Here is a 20,856-nt window from a genome sequence, read left to right on the forward strand (position 1 = left end):
AAATATATTAATTCACTTTTTGTGTAGTTGAGAAGTTGATATTGTGGTAATTATTCATATTAAATAAAAGACTAAGAAATTGTCAAAAACCACAGATGATATATCTTCTTAGTCTTTTTCTTTGATAGTCTAATTAGTCTTTCTTTCTTTGATAATTTCTTAGTCTTTTATTTAATAAAATATGTTTCCTTATATTCTTATTACCGTACTTCATTGCTAACACATCCACATTCATACATCCATATACAGGTAGGCCTATATGTATTTTGTATTATGATTGCTCTAGGCCTTTTTTAATATTGTTGTCTTAGAAATAACTATCAATCGTATCGTTGTCATTGTATCCAACTATTTACGGTACAGTAAAACCTCTATTTACTGTCACCGGACTTTGACGTATGACGGAGAAGCGAAAAACTATTTCTGAAGAGGGGCCAAGCTATTACTAATAGTCCCCCACCTCCACCTCATCTCTACCTTCCTTACACAACCCCCTCATCACTACCCACCGAGATGGGCCGAAGCTATTATTTAGCTCAATCACATAATTTAATATTTATTAGTTATTGTTATAGAAATGTTCCCTAAATTGGAGATCTATTGCATCTTTCATTAGTTCTGTAGATTTGTGTTTATTTTTATTAAAAACTTCTAATGAATTCAATATAATGCTCTATAGTCCGTACAAAATTACTTCTGACTATAGTGATGTCCACGTTATAATGGCAGTGGAATAAGAACAACGTTGCCGATCCTCACTGTCTTGTCAATGCCTTGTTGACGGTAGCTGATAAAGGTTTATTGATGTAATATTAAATTTTTTCATTCTCGTTTAAAATAATCAACTATATTTTATTGAGCAAGAAATTATATTTTTCAATAATGTCTTAATGAATTTTCATAATTAAGATGAAATATTTTGTCAATTAGTTATTGATTCTACATTGTTGAAAAACGATCTGGCAACAGAGCAAAGCGAGAAAGAGATAGCGCTATCCACTTTGTTGAATGCTAGACAAGGATAGCAATGCCATCGCTAATCAAACACTGCCATTATAACGTGGACCTCACTATAAGCCTACTCATGACTTACTCACTGCATATCACACGCAATTCAAATTTGTAATTTGTATTCTGTATTTTATGTTTTTTTATTGTTGAGGCTAATAGGATATTAGACTAGTGCTATTGTAGATAATGTGATATAATATTCATGTAGAAGCGAAATGTCTCTCCTTCACTAATCAATAGAACTAAAAATCTAAAGGACTAAAAACCTTCAAACTTTGTACGCATGTTAAGTTGGCACAAAAGACCACCTTCAATATAGTGGTAAATTTTGAGAATATCATGATAAATTCATTCTGAAAACGCTAGAATTTGAAGCTCCTCTATGAAGAAAGCAAGCTTTCAATTAACTGATGGTTTAGAAATTTGAGGTTTTGGCCTGCGAATGAGGGAACATGATGTTTAACATGGATAAAGAACTGAAGTCTACCATGGGCAACATTGTTCTTAGCTCCAGGCTCGGGTGATCGATATCTATGGATTTTCAAAATCCACCTGCGATTTTCATGGAATAGATTTCATTCATTCTTTTTCTCAAATCTCCTCCATATATTGTTTTAATTGCAATATTTTTTTAGTAGACATCCGTAATTTGTGTGTAAGAGATTGAGTGTGGGGTGTGGTGGGGTATGTTCAGGCACGGCCCTAGGGACTTTGCCGCCGTGGGCGAAATCGACAAACGCCGACCCCCCAACACCAGGTATCACGTCTAATAATTGTTTACTTGGAAATTTGCCCGAAGGCTATCAGCTGTTCAAGTTAAAAATGACATTTAAACAAATATTTGACAAATATAAATATTGAGGAATAAGTACAGGCAATAAATGCTTAAATAAAGGTATGGAGTGAAAATTTTGGAACAAAATTTTCAACTCAACAGCTCTTTTAAGGATAGTAAGAGGATTAAGATATCGAAAGTCCTCCCCCCTACCCCATGTGCTAAAGGGGTGGGGGTGGTTTGAGAGTACCATTTTTTAATTTTTCGCATATACCTCGGAAACTTTGCATTTAAAAATTTTCCGTTCCTTAAAATTTGCCGCCCCAAAAATCTGCCGCCCTGGGCAACCGCCCGGTCCGCCCACCCCTGGGGCCGGGCCTGGGTATGTTTTATAAATTCTGATTATTGCAATGACATTAGTCATTCAAAGTTTAATTATGTAAAAAAGTTTGAAACAACAAAGTTTAGTTTTCAAGTGAACTAATAGAATAATGGCCAAGCTATACACTACTATCATCCTTAGACATGACGAAATGAATAACATAATATCTTATAAATTTTTGTTGAAATCAATTTGATTCATTGGTACTCTGCATTTTGCCAAATATTGCAAAAGATGGAGAATTAGTAGAACAGAATTTAGCTGTTTCCATTTCAGCAATAGGGAGGTCAGAAAGAAACTTTCAGTCAAGTTTGACAGTGCCCCCCTCAATCACATCTTATTTGGGTGTCACTCTAGATAGGACTCTGTCATTCAGGCAACACCTTGAAAAGTCTGCTGCAAAACTGAGGACCAGAAATAAAATCATCCAAAAGCTGTGTGGCCACCACTTTTGGGGTGTTTCAATCAGTATTCAGGTGCGTACAGACTTTTGCGCCACGAACACCACACACATTTCACTCTTCATCAGCTCATGCTATTCTCATTATTTATCTGTATTTGTACAGAAACACTAATATACATAATTATATAATAAGCATATCATCAGCTGATGAAAAGTGAGATGCGCATATTATTCGTGGCACGTGAGTCTGTACGCACCTTTGGATGCTCAGCACTGACATTACTCTATTCAGAGTAGCCTACTGTGTTCCAGTTTGGTCAAATAGCATTCAAACATGTGAAGAGAATCAGCTCAACAGCATAAAGATAATCCTGTATATATTGATTGTATCCTATAACATATCCTTGATGTGCACTATATATTCTATGGATGAATTGTTATTCAAGTTATTGAACCTGAGAGGAATAGTATCATTAAATTGTAAGTTATCTGATGATATTATCTAATTATATGTATTATATTATCTGATTATCTCTAGTGTATATTGTTCTTTTTACTGATGTAAACAATAAAGCTTGATTTGATTTGAAAGAATCTCAGGCATGATAAGATCAACTCCCTTATACTGGCTAACGGTCCTGAGTGATATCCCACACCGAGTCTTTGCAGATCCATTGATCTCAGAGAATTTGATCGGATATCAATACATGTAAAACTGTTCATTCACAGAGATATGCCAGTCTTCAGCATCAACAGACTGGTATCAAAAAATCTATCTGTTATAAGGGCAAAAAAGCTTAAAAATGAAGGATTTTCCACTGCTGAGAGATGGATAGAAGACTGGCTTGACAGTGCCTCAATCAGTGTGTGCATAGATTATCTGGTCCGTTAGAGTATGAGCTATAATTGATAAGAGCTTTAGTTGGATTTGATATTAGTAGACGTGAATGGACCGCATTGAACAGGATCAGGGCAAGCCATGGGCGAACTTCTTCGGCACTTTATAAATGGGAATTTGCGGATCGACAAAATTGTGACTACTGTGGAGCAGACCACAGACTATTGGACACATACTATTGTAGTTAGACACTGCGAGGTTAGAGCATATCCTGAAAATGATAAATATTTTATATAGTGACTTGGGAAGCCTAGGCGTATATTACGAACTTGGATATCTACCTCTAAATAATAATAATACATTTTAACATTCATATTTATGGCATTATACGAATTTAACATTCGTATCCAAGCTTCTCTTCTCTTTCTCTTCTTTTCTGTTCGTATTTTAGCATTTTTCTCTGGTATGTGTAAAATGACAAGAGTACTATCTCTTCGTATTCTAAGAGACTTTCTCTTCTTTTCTCTACGTATTTTAGAATTTTTCTCTGGTAGGGGTAAAATGACAAGAGACTATCTCCCTCACGAAAAGATACATCAATAAGCCATACCGGTACGCTAAATGAAACTTATTTTTTTGTCCAACAACCTGATTCTCCCACTGACAACTCCATGTTCAGCTGAAAAGCTATGTAGGTGTAAATATAGAACACTAGGTCTATAGAGTGATAGGGTGAATGAATCATGAACGTGAATAATTCGACGATGAAAACCCAAAATAAAAATCATCACAGTAAGTGAAACCTCCTGAATAGATGAAGAATAAATTGTTCAATTGTATATCTCTGACGAAAAGTAATAATCCCAAATTATTGTTCATTTTCTCTTTTGAATAAATAATAATCATGACTCCAAAAACGAGCAGTGTACAATCGATCATGAGTATTCATAATTGACTTGATAGCCAATACTTCATATTGTACAATACAAGGTACGCACTGACGACATTTCAATGCCATATTTATGACAGAGGTTCCCAAACTTTTTCGACCCACGGCTCCCTTTGAGTGCAGATATGGCTTGGCGGCTCACCTATTATAATTTATTTATATCACATTGCATTATTTATTATAATCAATCTTTTAGTTTATATTTTTGATAGTGATTTATCTATCATTAACTTACTTTTTGTAAGATTGTTAATATTTTTTTCACGGCGCACACACACACACAGAATGATCCGCACTGTTTTGTAGTGTGAGTCTTTGATGGACAACGGTGGCGCACCTGGCACTAGTTTGCGGCGCCCCCGGGCGCCGCGGCGCACAGTTTGGGAACCTCTGATCTATGACGACAGTTATGCCAATAAATTATCAGTAAATTGATGACAGATCAAAAAATATACCTACTAAGGCCCACTAAGAATTGAGCCTTGAAGAATATTAAAAATTATGTAGTCTTATGTAGTGTATTGTATTTCTGGTTATCTTGGATTTTCATTTCATGTAAATTCCAAACTTATTTTCGATTGTTAATTTCATTGTTGTCATGGAAGCAAAATGGATCACCGATCTGTTGCACACATTTTTGTATGAATAAATTTTAAGTCAAGGATGTTCAAGATGGTAATAGAATTTTGAATCAACCCTCTCAAAAACAATATTGAAACGTTTATAAATATTAGTTACTAAAATACTGAGCAGTTACTCACTAATATAATGTAGAGTCACTAAAAATAGCGAGAAAAGCATATTTTTTTTCCAATTCCCTGGTTTTTGTTGTCATTTTATTTACATATTGGAAATGTCCAAGTTTAGAACAGAGAGTCAGAAAACACGAAGAGGGGTTTTAAAACATTTTTAGCGCCTGCATACACAAGAATAGACAACCCGCCACACAGTGGCAATATCAAATATGTGTAGCCTACCACCCTTGAAGTTTTCTGTGACCCTGGTATAAGCTCATTCTTTGTTTGTTTAACAATTTACTCATGATTTTGTGTGTACACAGTTCGTTTTTGTTTTTTCCATCCCACGAACAAATTTCTAAATGGGTTTACCGTATCCATTTTTTACGTGTACACCTGAATTGAGAAAATTATGTAGACAGGTTTGAATCGAGTACGAATGTCAGATATGTACGAGCAAACTCGCATGCAGAGTGAGCACTCAAACTATTTTCAAAATATTTGGATCAAATCGAAAGTTATCTCTATCACACCAAGAAAATAAATTCAATATGACTTTGTAAACATCAAGACAAAACCATTAAGTTGGTAACTTCAACTCAGCTAATAGCTTATGAAGTACCTTAATCATAACTCTGACGTTACTCGTTACATAATGTTTTTTGTTAGTTTTTAATTATTTTCATTTATATAAATATAGAATATAATATTTTATTATGTATTTTAGTTTTTTATTTTTTCAAAATTATTGTACTGATTTGTTAAGTTCATTCATTATTGTTTGTAAATTGTCAGTGTTATGAATAAATTTCAATTTCAAAAATTTTCAAAAAAACACCTCCAACAAATTACAAGGCCACTTGACTAGCAGTAGGAATCCATTCCGTTGGGAGTGAGTTTCAGTTTTGATACGAAATGCAATTTTTAACAGTAACAAAAAGAAAAGTACTTTTCAATGCAAAAAAGTAGAGCAGCAGATTGCGTGACACGTGCTATACCTAAAAAGGTTCTCTCCAGAACCCAACTTTCCAGTTAATACACCCCAGAAATCTGAAGGTGTACAGTGTGGGTTATAAATAGCATACATCAGATAACAAATGGGAGCTCGACACGAATATGCCACATTTCCTTCTTACTCCTTAGTCTTTCATGGCCATGGTTGATGAATAACCAACAGTTCCACTCACCTTACTTCTCGTTGCAACTTTAATTGATTTCAACCGATTTGACTCAGAAACAAATAAAATCAATTTTAGAGAAAACAATATTCTTCTTTCATTATAGTAGCAATGCTAATTTTCTACTATTTTCATCCTCCACGTACATGTTAAAATATCGCAGTATGAATTTGGAATTTAAATCCGCTCAACATCTCAAGTTGAATGAAAATATTGTGCAGTGCAGAACTGCGTGTGTAAACATAGACTGAATTTCAGTGTCTTGGCCTACTTTTCAATCGATTAAGTCCGCCTTTTTGTTGACGAGTATATCTTCAGTCGTTCAAGCTTTTCATTCCTACCCATTCCCAGGTCTCACTTTAGCCAAATACAAACAAATATACTGTACCGTATATCAAATGCCGCAGTGGAACTTTCGAACAGGTCTGCATTATGAAATTCTACCCAAGATCTGCACGAATCTGCAAAAATGTTTTCAAAAAAGAGAAACAAGTGAATTATGAAGCATCGATCTCAATTCAAGTAATTTTTCAATGTTGTTTTCCATCACGAACTGCTTATTATTTAATCACTTTTTTGCTATTGAAAAGAATAATCAGTCAAATTTTTCCAATAAATGAATTTATTCACTCACTATGACAACGAGATCTTTCGGCAGGTCCGCCGACCAACCAGGAAGATGGCGGACCTGCCGAAAGATCTCGTTGTCATAGTGAGTGAATAAATTCATTTATTGGAAAAATTTGACTGATTATTTTTTCCAATAGAAAAAAGTGATTAAATAATTTCATGCAATGACTCATTCCATCTTCTTCCACAGTACTCAGTAGCCTAAGATTGTTTTCAATAGTCCTTCATGATTTCCGGTCCCCTTTAAATTTTTTAGGTATCATTCATTCGATTTGTGCCCTGACTATTGCATAATTGTTATAAATATTATATTCTCTTTTTTTTTTGTTATCTTCTTTCATGATAATCTTGAATTATCCTTTGCTTACAAATAACAGAATCTTTTACATCTTATTACCGTAAGTACCATTATGCTGGGTCACCGTCATTTGCAACAAGAATAATTGAAAAATACGTGGACTTTCTATTGATTTATTGCATTTTTAAAAACAAAATCTCACGGTATATTCGCGAACCAATCGGCAAAGTTTTCCAAATTTGATTGACAGATTCATTTGAGTAGGTACTGAAGATTGTGTTTACATAGTTCAAACCACCCACAATAAATATAGTCGAAAATTTAGGGCCAAAACTTAATGGAGCCGTGAAGGCGAATAAGGTAATTGAAAGTGAAAGTTATGCATTCAAATGTATCCGCTTGTATCCACTCTACCTTCACCGTTCAACTATATATGTATTGACACATGCATCACATTTTATCACTCTCAGCTAGCATCTCTGCTGCCCTCTAACTTTGTCGCTTCACTATGTTTTGAACCTAGCACGTTGTTGTATTCTTTCGTAAAGTGTGGAATTCAATAAAGCAGATTTTTCAAATTGATACACAGCTTAAGGCGTTTTCAGGGTTTTCAAACTGCTGTACCGTAAACCTGAGATTGATGCTTTACTGTTAACGAGGGACTGACTTAACCGTGAAGTTTTTTTTTTTGTCAACAATGAAATGTAGGCGGAGAATATGAAGTTAGCAACATAAGGACCTAGGGCCAGACCACAATAAGCGTTTTATCAAGGTTTTTTCAAGCGTTTTATCAAGCCTCTAACCCAATCAGCCAATCGGAGAGCTTCCTGCCCTTCCGACTCTGAAAACGCAGTCAGAAACAGAAAACGCCTGAAAAACGCTTGATATTATGGTCAGCCCCAAGCGAGCGAAGCAAGCCTGTTGAATATGTTGAATTTTTTTTTGTACTTGACAATGTTCAATTGCATAGTTGTGATCCCTATGACTGTACTGTATTGAACAAATAAGGAATATTCTATTCTGAATTCTATTTAGTATTGAGCTATCCCCTGGAAATCCAGTGGACAAAACATGAGTGTAGGAAAGAGCGAGAGAGGAATAATGGTAAATTGATTGAATACACTGTAGTAATCATATATATTCTTTCAGTTTTAATTAGGTTTCTTTTATGCATTGTATTATTCATAAAAATCTATCAGGCTCAACTATAGATAAAATAAAGCATAGGTATATATTCCATGGTATAGTCCAAGACGATAGTCCGTACAAAATTACTTCTGACTTGGAGGAATATGCGGCGCAGAGAAATGGAGGGAGATCAGTCAATTATAGTGATGGATAGTCAAAGGTAGAAGCGTAGTTGCCAATTTGTCAGTTGTCTGAATGCTTTCAGATAGGAAACTTCGCATGTGTAGCATGAGCACATGAACAGTCACTAGAAGTTGGAGAACGCTGGCCGCTTCAAAACGGCAACATCGCGCCTCTGTATCCCTCCCGCTGTATGCTTTCTCTGCTGCTCATGTCCATCCCAAGTCGGAAGTAAATTTGCACGGATTTAGTAGTTCTTTTTCTTGAAGCTATGTGACGATGGTAGTCTATCATTCTGTGTCGTTCTTACACTCACCCGGCCAAAACAGTAATAATAGACAGTCGACAGTATTAGCTTGAGTTAACAAAAATCGGCTTGAAATTTGGAACATGAATGACTTACTTAAACCATAGAATATGGATTTTATTTTATGTGAATCAAAAACTATTGTATTCTAACGATTATTTTTATTTGTAAAAATATTTCTTGTATTTGGCAAATGTTGATATCTTCGTATGCTATCTTTTCTCTTATGCTATTTTTCTCCTATATATGTTATGTGCTTCCAGAATGATCGAGACAAAGAGAAAACAATCAGCAAGTAGTGATCTGCATAGTGTGGATAAATGTTTTGCTGAGGATGGACTGAATGTGCAATCGAACTACAGCCTCATTTCTGACAACCTGCGAAAGCATACTCCGCACACAATCCAATGCACCATGTTCTGTGGGGGACGGCATTGCCGTTATGAAAGTGCTGAGTTCTGGGACTCCACACATATGGCGGTGGATGGTATCTTCTCACACTGGTAATTTTTTTAACCAATCGTTTGTCATCTGCAAACAAACTATAGTGAGGTCCACGTTGTAATGACAGTGGAGGAATATAAGAATTAAGTTTGTTTTTCGGTAACTCTTCAAAATTGTATTTTTAATATGTTAATATTTCCTATTTTAGTTATAATAATGTGAAATATTTCTTCTTTGTTTAGTTTTGAAGCATCTAAATTTGAAAATCTAATTTGTGAAAATACTTGAGGACTGAGAATTTTTTGAATATTGAAGAACTACAATTAAGACTTGACCTATTTCGGACTATGTGTTATCTAAATTTGGGAAAGGAATAGCACAAGGTTACCTTATTTTTCCTCTCCCTATAATTTTGATAATGTATTAATTTATTGTATAAATGAATATGAAAACATCGTTGCCAATTCTCTGCCTTGCCACTGTCTTCAATAGAAGATAGCGGATACCAGTATATTTTATATAACTGTTCATTCTTGTTGAAAATAATCAATTATATTCTATTAGTCTAGAAAATATATTTTTTAATGTTTTAATAATGAATTTCCATAATTGAGATTGAATACACAGTTAATTCCAGTTATTTACAGTTGTATTCCTACATTGATAAAAAACGATCTGGCAACATTGCGAAGTTAGAAAAAGATAACGCTCTCTACTTTGTCGAATGATTGACAAGGGTACATTGAAAAGGGTGATTAACATTGATAGACATCGATAAAATATAATATAACCTGTCATTATAACGTGGGTCTCACTACCCAAGCAGCAAAATAATCAGTTTAAAGTACTTTGAAATGTAATTTTAAATTACTTTAAAGCACTTTTAAATTATTGTACAATGATTTACAATGCTTTAAGTGGGCATAATTGTGATTTATAAATTACTTGAAAATCACTTTCAAATGATTAAATAAGTTCTTAAAAATCATTTAGAATCATCGATTTATGTACTTTTTAAATCACTTCAAAGCATTTCAAAGTAGATTAAAAACACTTTTAAATTACTCTCAAATCACTCTACAATGATTTAGAATGCTTCAAGTGAGCAAAATTATGATTAATAAACTACTTTAAATCACTTTAGAAATGATTGAATAAGTTCTTCAGAATGATTCAAAATCATTGACATATAATCTTCTTTATAGAATAAATAGTATATTCAGCTGGATTTGAAAAAATTACATAACTTCAAAATTGATGAATAAATCCTTTACTTAAACATTCATAATTAACATAGTAATGCGACGAATTGTATTTTATGGCTGGAGCTCCAAATTAAAATTTTCAAGTGTCTCGACTTCATTGACTTCAGCAGACGACTGTTTCTTCTCCTTTTCTCCATGTCTGTGAACAAAAATTGAATCAACTTGATTTCAATGTCATCTTTATTGTATAACTTCAGGTACAAAAATAAGTCAAAACGGAAGCATTTGACCTGTAGGTCCACAGCAGATCAAGTTCAAAGGAAAACAAAATTGGAACCTCAGTTATGTACATTATCAATCAATCAATCAATCAATAATTATTATGAAGAATGTCATCTAAATTTGGAAAGAACATGTTTACTTCACTTATCTGTTAGAATACAAAGTTATTGTCATAAGAGCTCGTGGTATTCAATTCTTCCAGTTGCTCTCCTAAAAATGTAATTTTTCACTTCTAGATGAATTCTACTAGAATATTTTAACGACGACTCTGTGTTTCAAATCAATAAAACAAAAAAATAGAATATCAAATCAATGGGTGAAACTCATCTCATTGGGGACATGGGACGGTCAAGCGAGAACAATACAACTGCAATACCCTTTGGCAGGTAGATTTAGCACATTTTCGACCCTTGTGCAATGAAGCATATGCCCCCTCCTGTTATGTTTAGTAACTTTATTCGACACTTAGCATTTAGAATTCTACTTATATTTGGAAAGATAGAGCTCATTTAGAAAAAATGGTTCGACTTCATCATCATGGAACATAATTTTGAGCCAATTCAAATATTATCAAAGAACAATTATAGTACAGCTTTACTATTCTACTACCTAATAACAGAATATCTATACTATGTAGAGTAGTATAGGTAGAGTCGTAGAGAGTTTTAAGGTATGGTATATAATACAGTGTAGTAGACTATATAATAGTCATAGAATGAAAAAAAAAAACATTAGGACAAGGCTCTTTGGGCCGCTGATTCAATGGATTTATTGGGCAGTTTTATTATATTATGTCAAACAATTCAGGTTTTTTATGGCTCAGAGTAATAGGACTTGAGCATCACTACATAGTGGCCCAGCACAAGTGCGTTTACAATTTATTAGGATTGTTAAGGATATATCAATGTGTAATGCTAGTTTTTAAGTTTATAAAAATTATCATAGTAGACCAAAGACTTGAAGAAAATACTCTATTTATGATGAACTTACAAGTTTATACATTTGAATATATAAAACTAATTTCATGTGCTACTTGATATTTTTCAAACGATACATATGTATACATATGTATATATGTATACACATGTCGAGTTGTAAGTTGTGGACCAGAGTGTTGGGTTTTGGCGTAAATTTTGAAAATATATTATTTTTGCTAATTTATCTGGATGGGGGCTATGTGGAGTGTTAATCCCAGATTTGTAGCTTACTACAAATCAATTAATATTTCCAATACTGAGTAACGATCAGCATCATAATGACCACCTCCCAAATTGAAAAAATCAACTTAGATATTCAATATTGCAAATCCTGGATGGAATGACTCATTTTTTTATTAAATAGAATAGAATGACTCCTTCATTTTAATGTCGTGGCGAAGTTTGGACAGTAGTGTCCACTCTACCACTCAACCACGGTGTTTGTGGATGTCATGTTTAATGGCGAAATAAAGTTTTTGAGTCAGTGAAGTAGTATTTTTTATTCAAGTGGGATTTTGTCTGGCTGATATTAATATTGCCAAATTAGCGTTGTTGAAAAATATGAAGCAAGCTACACAGTAAACTTCAAAAAGATAAATTTGCTGAAATCTTACCAATCATAACTTTAGTTATGAGAAGGCCCTTGAATGGTTTTTTCTCTATCTCATGGTCGTCCTTGCGTTGAACTCTTTTCCACGAAAAGTATATGGCAACGAAGGGTCACCAGCTTCCCCATGATACTCGTGATTGTGCGCCCCTCCAAAGCTGTATCGGCGCATGACGCGACATACGTCTCCTTTGAACAATGAAAAAACAATATATTTTAGTTGGATGATAAAATCAAAATTAAAGTATTCTCAAAGGGATCAAGTATATCTATCTGTTGAATTCATAATGTAACCTTTGTTTTTTACAATTTCCAAAAAACTCTATCAAATAACTTAGAAAGCAGTTTATGTATGTAAATCATTTTTGTTCCAAGTGCTTAGTTCTGTTTCATTTAGTGGAATTTATAGTTACAGCAAAAAATAATATTTTTGAAGTAGGGGTTTAAATTCAAGATTGAATACGAAAAAAATAATAGCTAGTGATTTGAAAAAAATTGGAATGCTGAAGATTTGACAAAAATCATAGGCTCTGATACTCTTATACCGATTGAAATAAGAGACTAAATATATAACCCAAATTTGTGGGCTATCGTATGATGACCGGTAAAAAATATAAGCTTGTTCAGTCCTCTAGCTCATTACAGCCTATCAGGTCAGGTAGAATTCAACTAGTCAACCAAAATGAATTAACTGAACCTACCTAATATAGATAGAAAAGACAGAACGCAAGCTAGATCTATAAAATATAATAATAATGTGTATTTTCTCCAAGCTACTCTATAGTAGATATACTTTTATCAGTCTATGATTCAAACTTCCATAAATAAAGTAATATTATTGTGTACTTACATTGATAATAGAAGATCAAGTGACTTCAAAACAAATAAATTCCCGGATAAAACACTGGAAACATGAACTGTAATCTGTATTCAATACATGATGAACTGAACTAACTGGCCCTTGCGACTGACTAGTGACAGTTTAGTGACTACAACACTACAACTAGCCAAAAGGCAAACCCAACCAAAAAGGGCGCGAAATACTCCGACTGAGAAGGAGTGAGTTGAGAAAGAGAGGGTAGACCAGTGGACAATGGTGACAGACCTACACTATTACAAAAGAAGGGACTATTATTCGAAACTGTGGAGCAGGTAGTAAGTGGAGAGACTCAAACTATATAGCCTACCGTACTGGAAAATATAACATAGTAATAGAAAGCATATGCAGTTGAATAGAGAAGAGAGAGAGCATAGAGTGTAGAAATGATGGATCATGGATGAGATTAGATTAGATTAGAGTTCTTTATTTATGTATGTTATGTTACAATATATTATTATACTGCTGGCTTATACACTAATTTACGTTAAATGACAATATTGCTTATTATTAAACGAATTTTACAAGATATGGAGAGTTAATTAATGAGAATAGAGATTGAATGCAATTTGAATAACGATAACATTGCGATGTACCGTATCTTCATAAATCGCGGTGTTTCGACAAATAATTGTCCTTTCTCTAAAAATGATATGGAATAATATCCCTCCGATTTGGATAGATAGAGAAAGAGGGGTTGAGTGGTGTGGTAGACGAGGTTAATAAAAATATAGACAAAAAAAACTATAGAAAAGGTTGCTGATCTGAGTTGATTTTTTTCAGTTCTACTCACTGCAAAAGCTAATACTCTGAAGTTCACCCATAATATTTTATGGCGAACAATTTTTGAGAGCAATATTCATTCTCTGTTATGTACCGCATACAACCTAACTGGTTAGGTATCTAGGAGGCAAATCCTCCTAGGTATCTAGGAGGTACCTAACAGGAGGCAAAAATCGATCAGATGAGCAATTGGCAACAAAGAGTGGACTCGGGTGTTAAAATTGGGCAGGGAGTCTTCCTCAACTCTCTCATGTTGGACTACCAACCAACCAACTCACAACTTTGGCTCGATATGGTGTAATTGGAAAACTAGTAGCACCCAACTTCAAGACACGAAATAAAATTATCATTCAGCAAGAAATGTTATTGTTGTGATCATGTATCTGATCGAATAAACACCGATTCTGGTAGAAGTAAGTATTCCTGAGAAATAAACGATTCTACTATTGAAAAACTTTCTGTACGGTACCAGTATTCTAATATCAAGCCTCCATACCTACAATCCGGACAATCCTACAATCCTACAATCCTACAATCCATCCTACAATCCTACAATCCGGTAATTTCATATGATGATAATAATAATAAGAAAACTATTTTCTTGAGCTTCTTGAAGCCAGTAATAGTTAAGCCAGTTACACACATCGATTTTTGGACGTTCGATTTTTTGCCGTCCTTATAAATCCACCAGATTAAACGAGACTTGAAACTCTTGAATACATTATCTGTTTGCCAAGTTATGCAACTGTCGGAAAAGTAATAAAATAATATCCTCCCCATTAATACGCAACTGGAATAAGATTGATACGATACGGTATCAGAGAAAGTGTAAAATAGGCCTACTAAAACTAAAGAAGACTTGTAAAATGCTGCGAGACCTCAAAATTAAGTAATATGGTTCAAATTAGAAAAGAAATGAAAAAACTAAATTGCAATTCATCCTGATTTAAAAGGATTCTCAACTCCGGCTACGAAATGATCTTGACAATATAATTTCGCTTGTATAGCCTATGCTAAAAACTAAGCACCTGAATGAAGTAAGTGAGGCGTGAGCTATTTTCTCTTTCTCCTTCATGTTGTGTAATGAAAAAATCGTGTGTCTCTTGTGTGATGGTTATATTTTACAAGCTCATTCCAAGCCTTGAAGAACCACAGATTAATATAGAATCACTGTATGATTCTCAAAAATGTAGTAATTGCAATGATTGAATTGACTCCTGTACAGGGGAGTATCGTTGGCATAACATTTGCTGTTCTCACAACTTTACTTGAATTGGTTCCTGAGTTTCTTTCATATAATTCAATTTGATATCTCTAATCTATTTCAATACTCAACCATGAAAACCAATTTTCGAATCATAGTATCAATCAGACCCTTTGGATATCGATCTTCTAGTAGTTAACAGAACCAAAATGCAAAGAGTATAAAAAAACCCACCAGTCACTGGTGGTAGGGCTGTGGTTGGGTGCAAAGTAAATGCTGTTATTATTGTAAATGGAAATAAATACGAAATATCTCCACTTTCAAGGTGAATTTCATTTCAAAGACTTGAGAGATATCCTCTATTTTTCTTTCAAATAGTCTCCAATTTATCATAAGAGACAATACAGTAAGTTAATATTCTTTGACATTCAATATTTCGATTCCCGTTAATTGAATCAAGCGACTACAATGTAATTGAAGGTATTTAAGTGCTCTCTGATTAATATATAGATCTACTGGGTAGATTAATTGAGTCAGTATGTAATTAATAACTTGATTGTTGAATTCTGGAAATTACTACTTATCACAATTTCTGAAAAACTACTTTATGGGTTGTGATGAAACTTATTATTTCTTATACATAGAAACATTAAGATTGAAAAAACAACAGCTTTCCAAGATCCTAGATGTTTACCAATCATGCAGCTATCTTGTGGATATAATAACTTTAACTTCAAGAAATTTTCAGGACTGTTTTCAAAGACAAATATTGTTGAAGCGTTTGAGTTATATGAACTGTGATGAGCTTCTAGAAAATGTGATACAAATAAGATACTTTTTTCTCCTCTCAATACTCTCAATATTATTATGATAGTTTTTGTGATATGTTGATACACAAAATTAACGATGCATTTACTCCGCATGTGCTGGAAGTTTACGTGTAATTGATTAATACAGTACCGTATCAATAAATGAAATCAAATATTGGGCTTATCGAGAAGTAATGACAATCGTTCAAGTATTTAGTCTGAATCGTATCTGAAAATGACACTTCAACATCAGTAGCAAGTTCTATTTGCACAAAAGAGGAAATCTATACAGGTTTATTTCAACATGAAATTCAATAGTGTGTCGTCCAATAAAGTATGTAATGAAAACATTTGGGGTATGTTGGGTGTGCTCTGTAGATGTGAGATTCTCTAAAATTATAATTAGTAGATAACCCATGTTCAAGTCTAGACTTGTTTGACCCTTGCAATAAAAGCTAAATATCCAACAAGCCATATTCGAGCTCGACTCCAACCAAGTATGTCATCCTTGAACAAGAAGGGTTTGCTGATTTCGGTTGTATAGATATTATTTAATATTGCTGAACAATGTTTACATAATATATGATTTGATATTGCAAAAATATTATGACAATACTGCTACAATATTATAATGACAATATCTTGACAATGTTGCTGAATGTTGTGGCAATAATGAGACAATATTTTTTTGCTACTTGGGTTTAAACATTTAAACATTTAAACATTTAAACATTTAAACATTTAAACTTTAACATTTAAACATTTAAACATTTAAACATTTAACATTTAAACATTAAACATTTAAACATTAAACATTTAAACATTTAAACATTTAAACATTTAAACATTTAAACATTTAAACATTTAAACATTTAAACATTTAAACATTTAAACATTTAAACATTTAAACATTTAAACATTTAAACATTTAAACATTTAAACATTTAAACATTTAAACATTTAAACATTTAAACATTTAAACATTTAAACATTTAAACATTTAAACATTAAGAGAAATGCCAAACCGTCGACTTGAATCCTAGACCTCACTTCGCTCGGTCAATTATCACAGTTGATATCCTGTTCACCTCAAAAAGGACAAGAGAGAGGGTGAATTTTATTGGACAGAGAACTTGTACAGTGTGTAATGGCTCCAAGAAAATTTATTCAAAATTCGAATTTGATTGAAAACTATCGTCGATCATAAAAATTTCAAAGTAAGCCTACTCGACTCTGAGCTAAGAGCTTCCTGCTCTCGTTGAAATTTAATATTCCCGAGAACAAAAGGGTGAAGATAGGCCCAGGCTGCCCAGTTCGCTGAGAACATGCTGTAAGAATTATAGATTAAAGTATTTCAGCTTCTCTGTGTCATTTAGTCCACGGTCATTCTCAAGTTCATTTAACTACCAAATTCCTTTCTTGGCTTTCATCCCCCAAGACTCAAACACTCTAACGCGCTTACTCTGTTTCTCCTATCTCAATCACACAATCATTCTCTCTCACTCACTCACTTACTCTCTCTCACCTTTCAAAATCTCTTTCTCCAACTGTCTTTCATTTGTTTAGAGAGTCAACAAAAGCGGGCCTTCCCTAATGACTTCAGCACGATTTTCATCCAGTACAGTAGGAATTTTACTACGTCCAGTCACAGACTTACAGTGCTAGAAGATTATACATACACATCGATTTCTACTCGTCCAATTTTTTCCGTCCTCATAAATTCTATTAGATTGAACATAACTTGATGAAGATATGATGTTGTCCATTCAATCTGGTAGAATTATAAAAACGGCAAAAAATCGATGTGCTGTGTAACTGGCTTATTTATCCTTGGTTCAATTACAGTACTTGCAAGTTATTTTTTTCCCATTATTTCAATTATCGTATATCATTCATCATCACATTTTGTGGTCACATTTGCCACTCTACTCATTGCCTTGTTATGAATAACGTTAACTACTGAACATATTTTTAAGGCTATGCAGGAGGGGGACCATGTCGAATTGCTATCTCCATAATCGTAATGTTAATTGGGATTCCATATAACTCGATTGATTTTCATCCGCACGCTCCGGTCAAAATCTCATTTTGAAGGTTTGTTAATTCTCTATTCAAGTTACGAGGTGGAAAATTGATATTCCTTGGGAAAACATATTGCTCTATTAAGTGGGAAACTTCTATGATTTTTTCCTGGCGTTTTTGATGAATATTTTGGAAATAAACGGTTTTTATATGGAATCTAGCCAAGGAATTTATCGTTTGCAAGCCACTGAAAAATGGAGGTGACAGACCCTCACACGCACGCACAAGCGGTGCGTGACCGCCTTTAGTTGACTAAAGGCGACCGGTTCCATGGGTTCAGTTTTCCTGTAAACAATAGTTCTTACATTTCCACTCCCTTTTGAAAGTTATTCGCAGAAAGAGTTCATGTGTAAAAGGATATTGACCTGAGAGTGGACAAAATATAATCAGTATACAGAATGTTCTGAAAAAAGGTGCCCGTAAATCAGGGCGTGATTCCTCACATCAAAAGAAGAAAAAAATTATAATTAACATGGGTCCGAAAATGCTTGGCTACCAAGTGATAGAGGGTGGAAGATTTCGTCTGAATTTCTGTGCCTCTGCTGAAACGAAGCCCTACGGGTATTTTGTTGGCTGTTAATTAAGATGTACAATTTAGCGTACTTTATGTGAAATGAACTGAAAAAATCAATAAAACCGTTTCCAGACCTATAGCTACAGTAATTTTTAAGATATGTGACGAAATATGCGAAACTTGGTCCCGAAAAAAGTTCCTTTAAAGTTTTTGTTAAAAAATGTCTCTCTCTCTCTATATATATCTCTCCCGATCGTGTTCTAATGTGAAGGATGTTATGTTATATTCAGAGAGTTGACAGGAATAGCACAAGGTTACCTTATTTTTCCTCTCCCTATAATTTTGATAATGTATTAATTTATTGTATAAATGAATATGAAAACATCGTTGCCAATTCTCTGCCTTGCCACTGTCTTCAATAGAAGATAGCGGATACCAGTATATTTTATATAACTGTTCATTCTTGTTGAAAATAATCAATTATATTCTATTAGTCTAGAAAATATATTTTTTAATGTTTTAATAATGAATTTCCATAATTGAGATTGAATACACAGTTAATTCCAGTTATTTACAGTTGTATTCCTACATTGATAAAAAACGATCTGGCAACATTGCGAAGTTAGAAAAAGATAACGCTCTCTACTTTGTCGAATGATTGACAAGGGTACATTGAAAAGGGTGATTAACATTGATAGACATCGATAAAATATAATATAACCTGTCATTATAACGTGGGTCTCACTATATACAACAAATTAAATACGGTTATCAGTTCCTAAGGATGATTATGTGGGTAGTAATGTACGGGAAGATAATATGATGAAGAGTGCATCCACAGCTTCAGGTGGACTCCGAACCACCTGGAAGCGATTTTCAAACTTATATGACTTTTAAGGATTCGGCTTCTCTATAATGTGCAACCCGTTCAACGGGTGCAGGAGCAGGTTTCTGAACTTCGTAGTTGAGTGGTAGAATGGACATTTCTGTCCAAATTCCGTCACGTCATCAGTTAAAAAAGTCATTCTATACTCGAGGAACCGATGAAACTGGAAAAAGTATATGACTCATAATATACAGTACTTGTTATATAGCTTGTATAATATAACTTATGTAATGATATACCGTATATTATTCTAGGGCGATAGCGTAACCATGGAGTCAACCGCGTCTCGTAATCAAAGTAACCACTTCTCTTTAACTAACCAAAATGTGACCACCAATATACTCGCCAACTTCACCTACAATACTGAAGATTGAAAAACACAGTTTTATTCTTGTCATATCCATATTTATTAGAAATTTATACAGGACTGCAGTTTCGTGATGAAACCAACACATCCTCAGCAGTAGTGTTGTTTCAACACTTGTGCTGGTTTCAACACTGCAGTCCTGTATAAATGTATAATAAAATGCATTATACATTTATAATAAATGTAATATCCACATTTAATGTGGATATGACAAGAATAAATCTTTGTTTTTCAAATTATGGGAAAAATCCACAATATCAATCTTCATTCAACAAATTTTATTAATTCTGAAGATTTCAGTAACTGCATTACAGTTGTTGTAATGTGGAATACAAGGAATTCACCTTCATAGTTATGCAAAAATGATCGTCATAGTTTCCCCAATAGTTCCAACACATGATATATAGTAGGACCATCTGATATAATATATTCCAACAGATTATGTAATTAATGCTTAATTCGTCTTGTGTACTGAAAATTTAGTGAATATACCCGTGACTTATATATACATCATAGATCTTAGGCAACATAGCTCCTTATCTGCATTGCATCAAGAATCATTTTTATAAATAGAAAGAAAAATAAAAATCTCAGTACCCTTTTTGAATTATTTTATCACAACATGTTTCAACATTGATGCCATTTTCAAGTGATATGGAGTAAATAAATAAATACTGCTGGAAGATTCTTATTTTTGATCATATGTTAGTGTATTCATATGATTTTATGAACTAGGACTGTAAATTTTGGTTTTATAAATTTGCATGATTCTATCAAAAATGGGGTTATTAGTGTCTAATTGGATTAAGTTTATTATTTTATCTCTGTTTTATTTTGCCGCTTCAAAATAAATTTTTGTTGATTCTATCAAAAATGTGATTATTAGTGTCTAATTGGACTAAGTTTATTATTTTATCTCTGTTTTATTTTGCCGCTTCAAAATTAAACAGAGATAAAATAATAAACTTAATCCAATTAGACACTAATAATCACATTTTTGATA

At 33.5% G+C, this 20,856-nt stretch overlaps 1 protein-coding gene and 1 long non-coding RNA gene across 2 annotated transcripts in view; one reads left to right on the plus strand and one right to left on the minus strand.

Annotated features, from left to right (window-relative positions):
* Positions 1 to 20,856, plus strand: part of LOC111046591 (protein tyrosine phosphatase domain-containing protein 1-like) — a 46,993-nt gene that overhangs the window by 889 nt on the left and 25,248 nt on the right. The window contains 1 exon segment of the mRNA XM_039442736.1: positions 9,080 to 9,319. Coding sequence (XP_039298670.1) covers positions 9,081 to 9,319 — 239 coding nt within the window. The 5' untranslated portion in view covers position 9,080.
* On the minus strand, positions 10,480 to 13,795 carry LOC120354838. The gene is made up of 3 exons (XR_005573236.1): positions 13,182 to 13,795; positions 12,339 to 12,520; positions 10,480 to 10,664 (listed from the first exon to the last, which is right to left on the minus strand). It is a non-coding gene; the product is annotated as an uncharacterized LOC120354838 (long non-coding RNA).

The sequence above is a fragment of the Nilaparvata lugens genome, chromosome X, assembly GCF_014356525.2.
Source record: "Nilaparvata lugens isolate BPH chromosome X, ASM1435652v1, whole genome shotgun sequence".
In the NCBI taxonomy this organism is placed as follows: domain Eukaryota; kingdom Metazoa; phylum Arthropoda; class Insecta; order Hemiptera; family Delphacidae; genus Nilaparvata; species Nilaparvata lugens.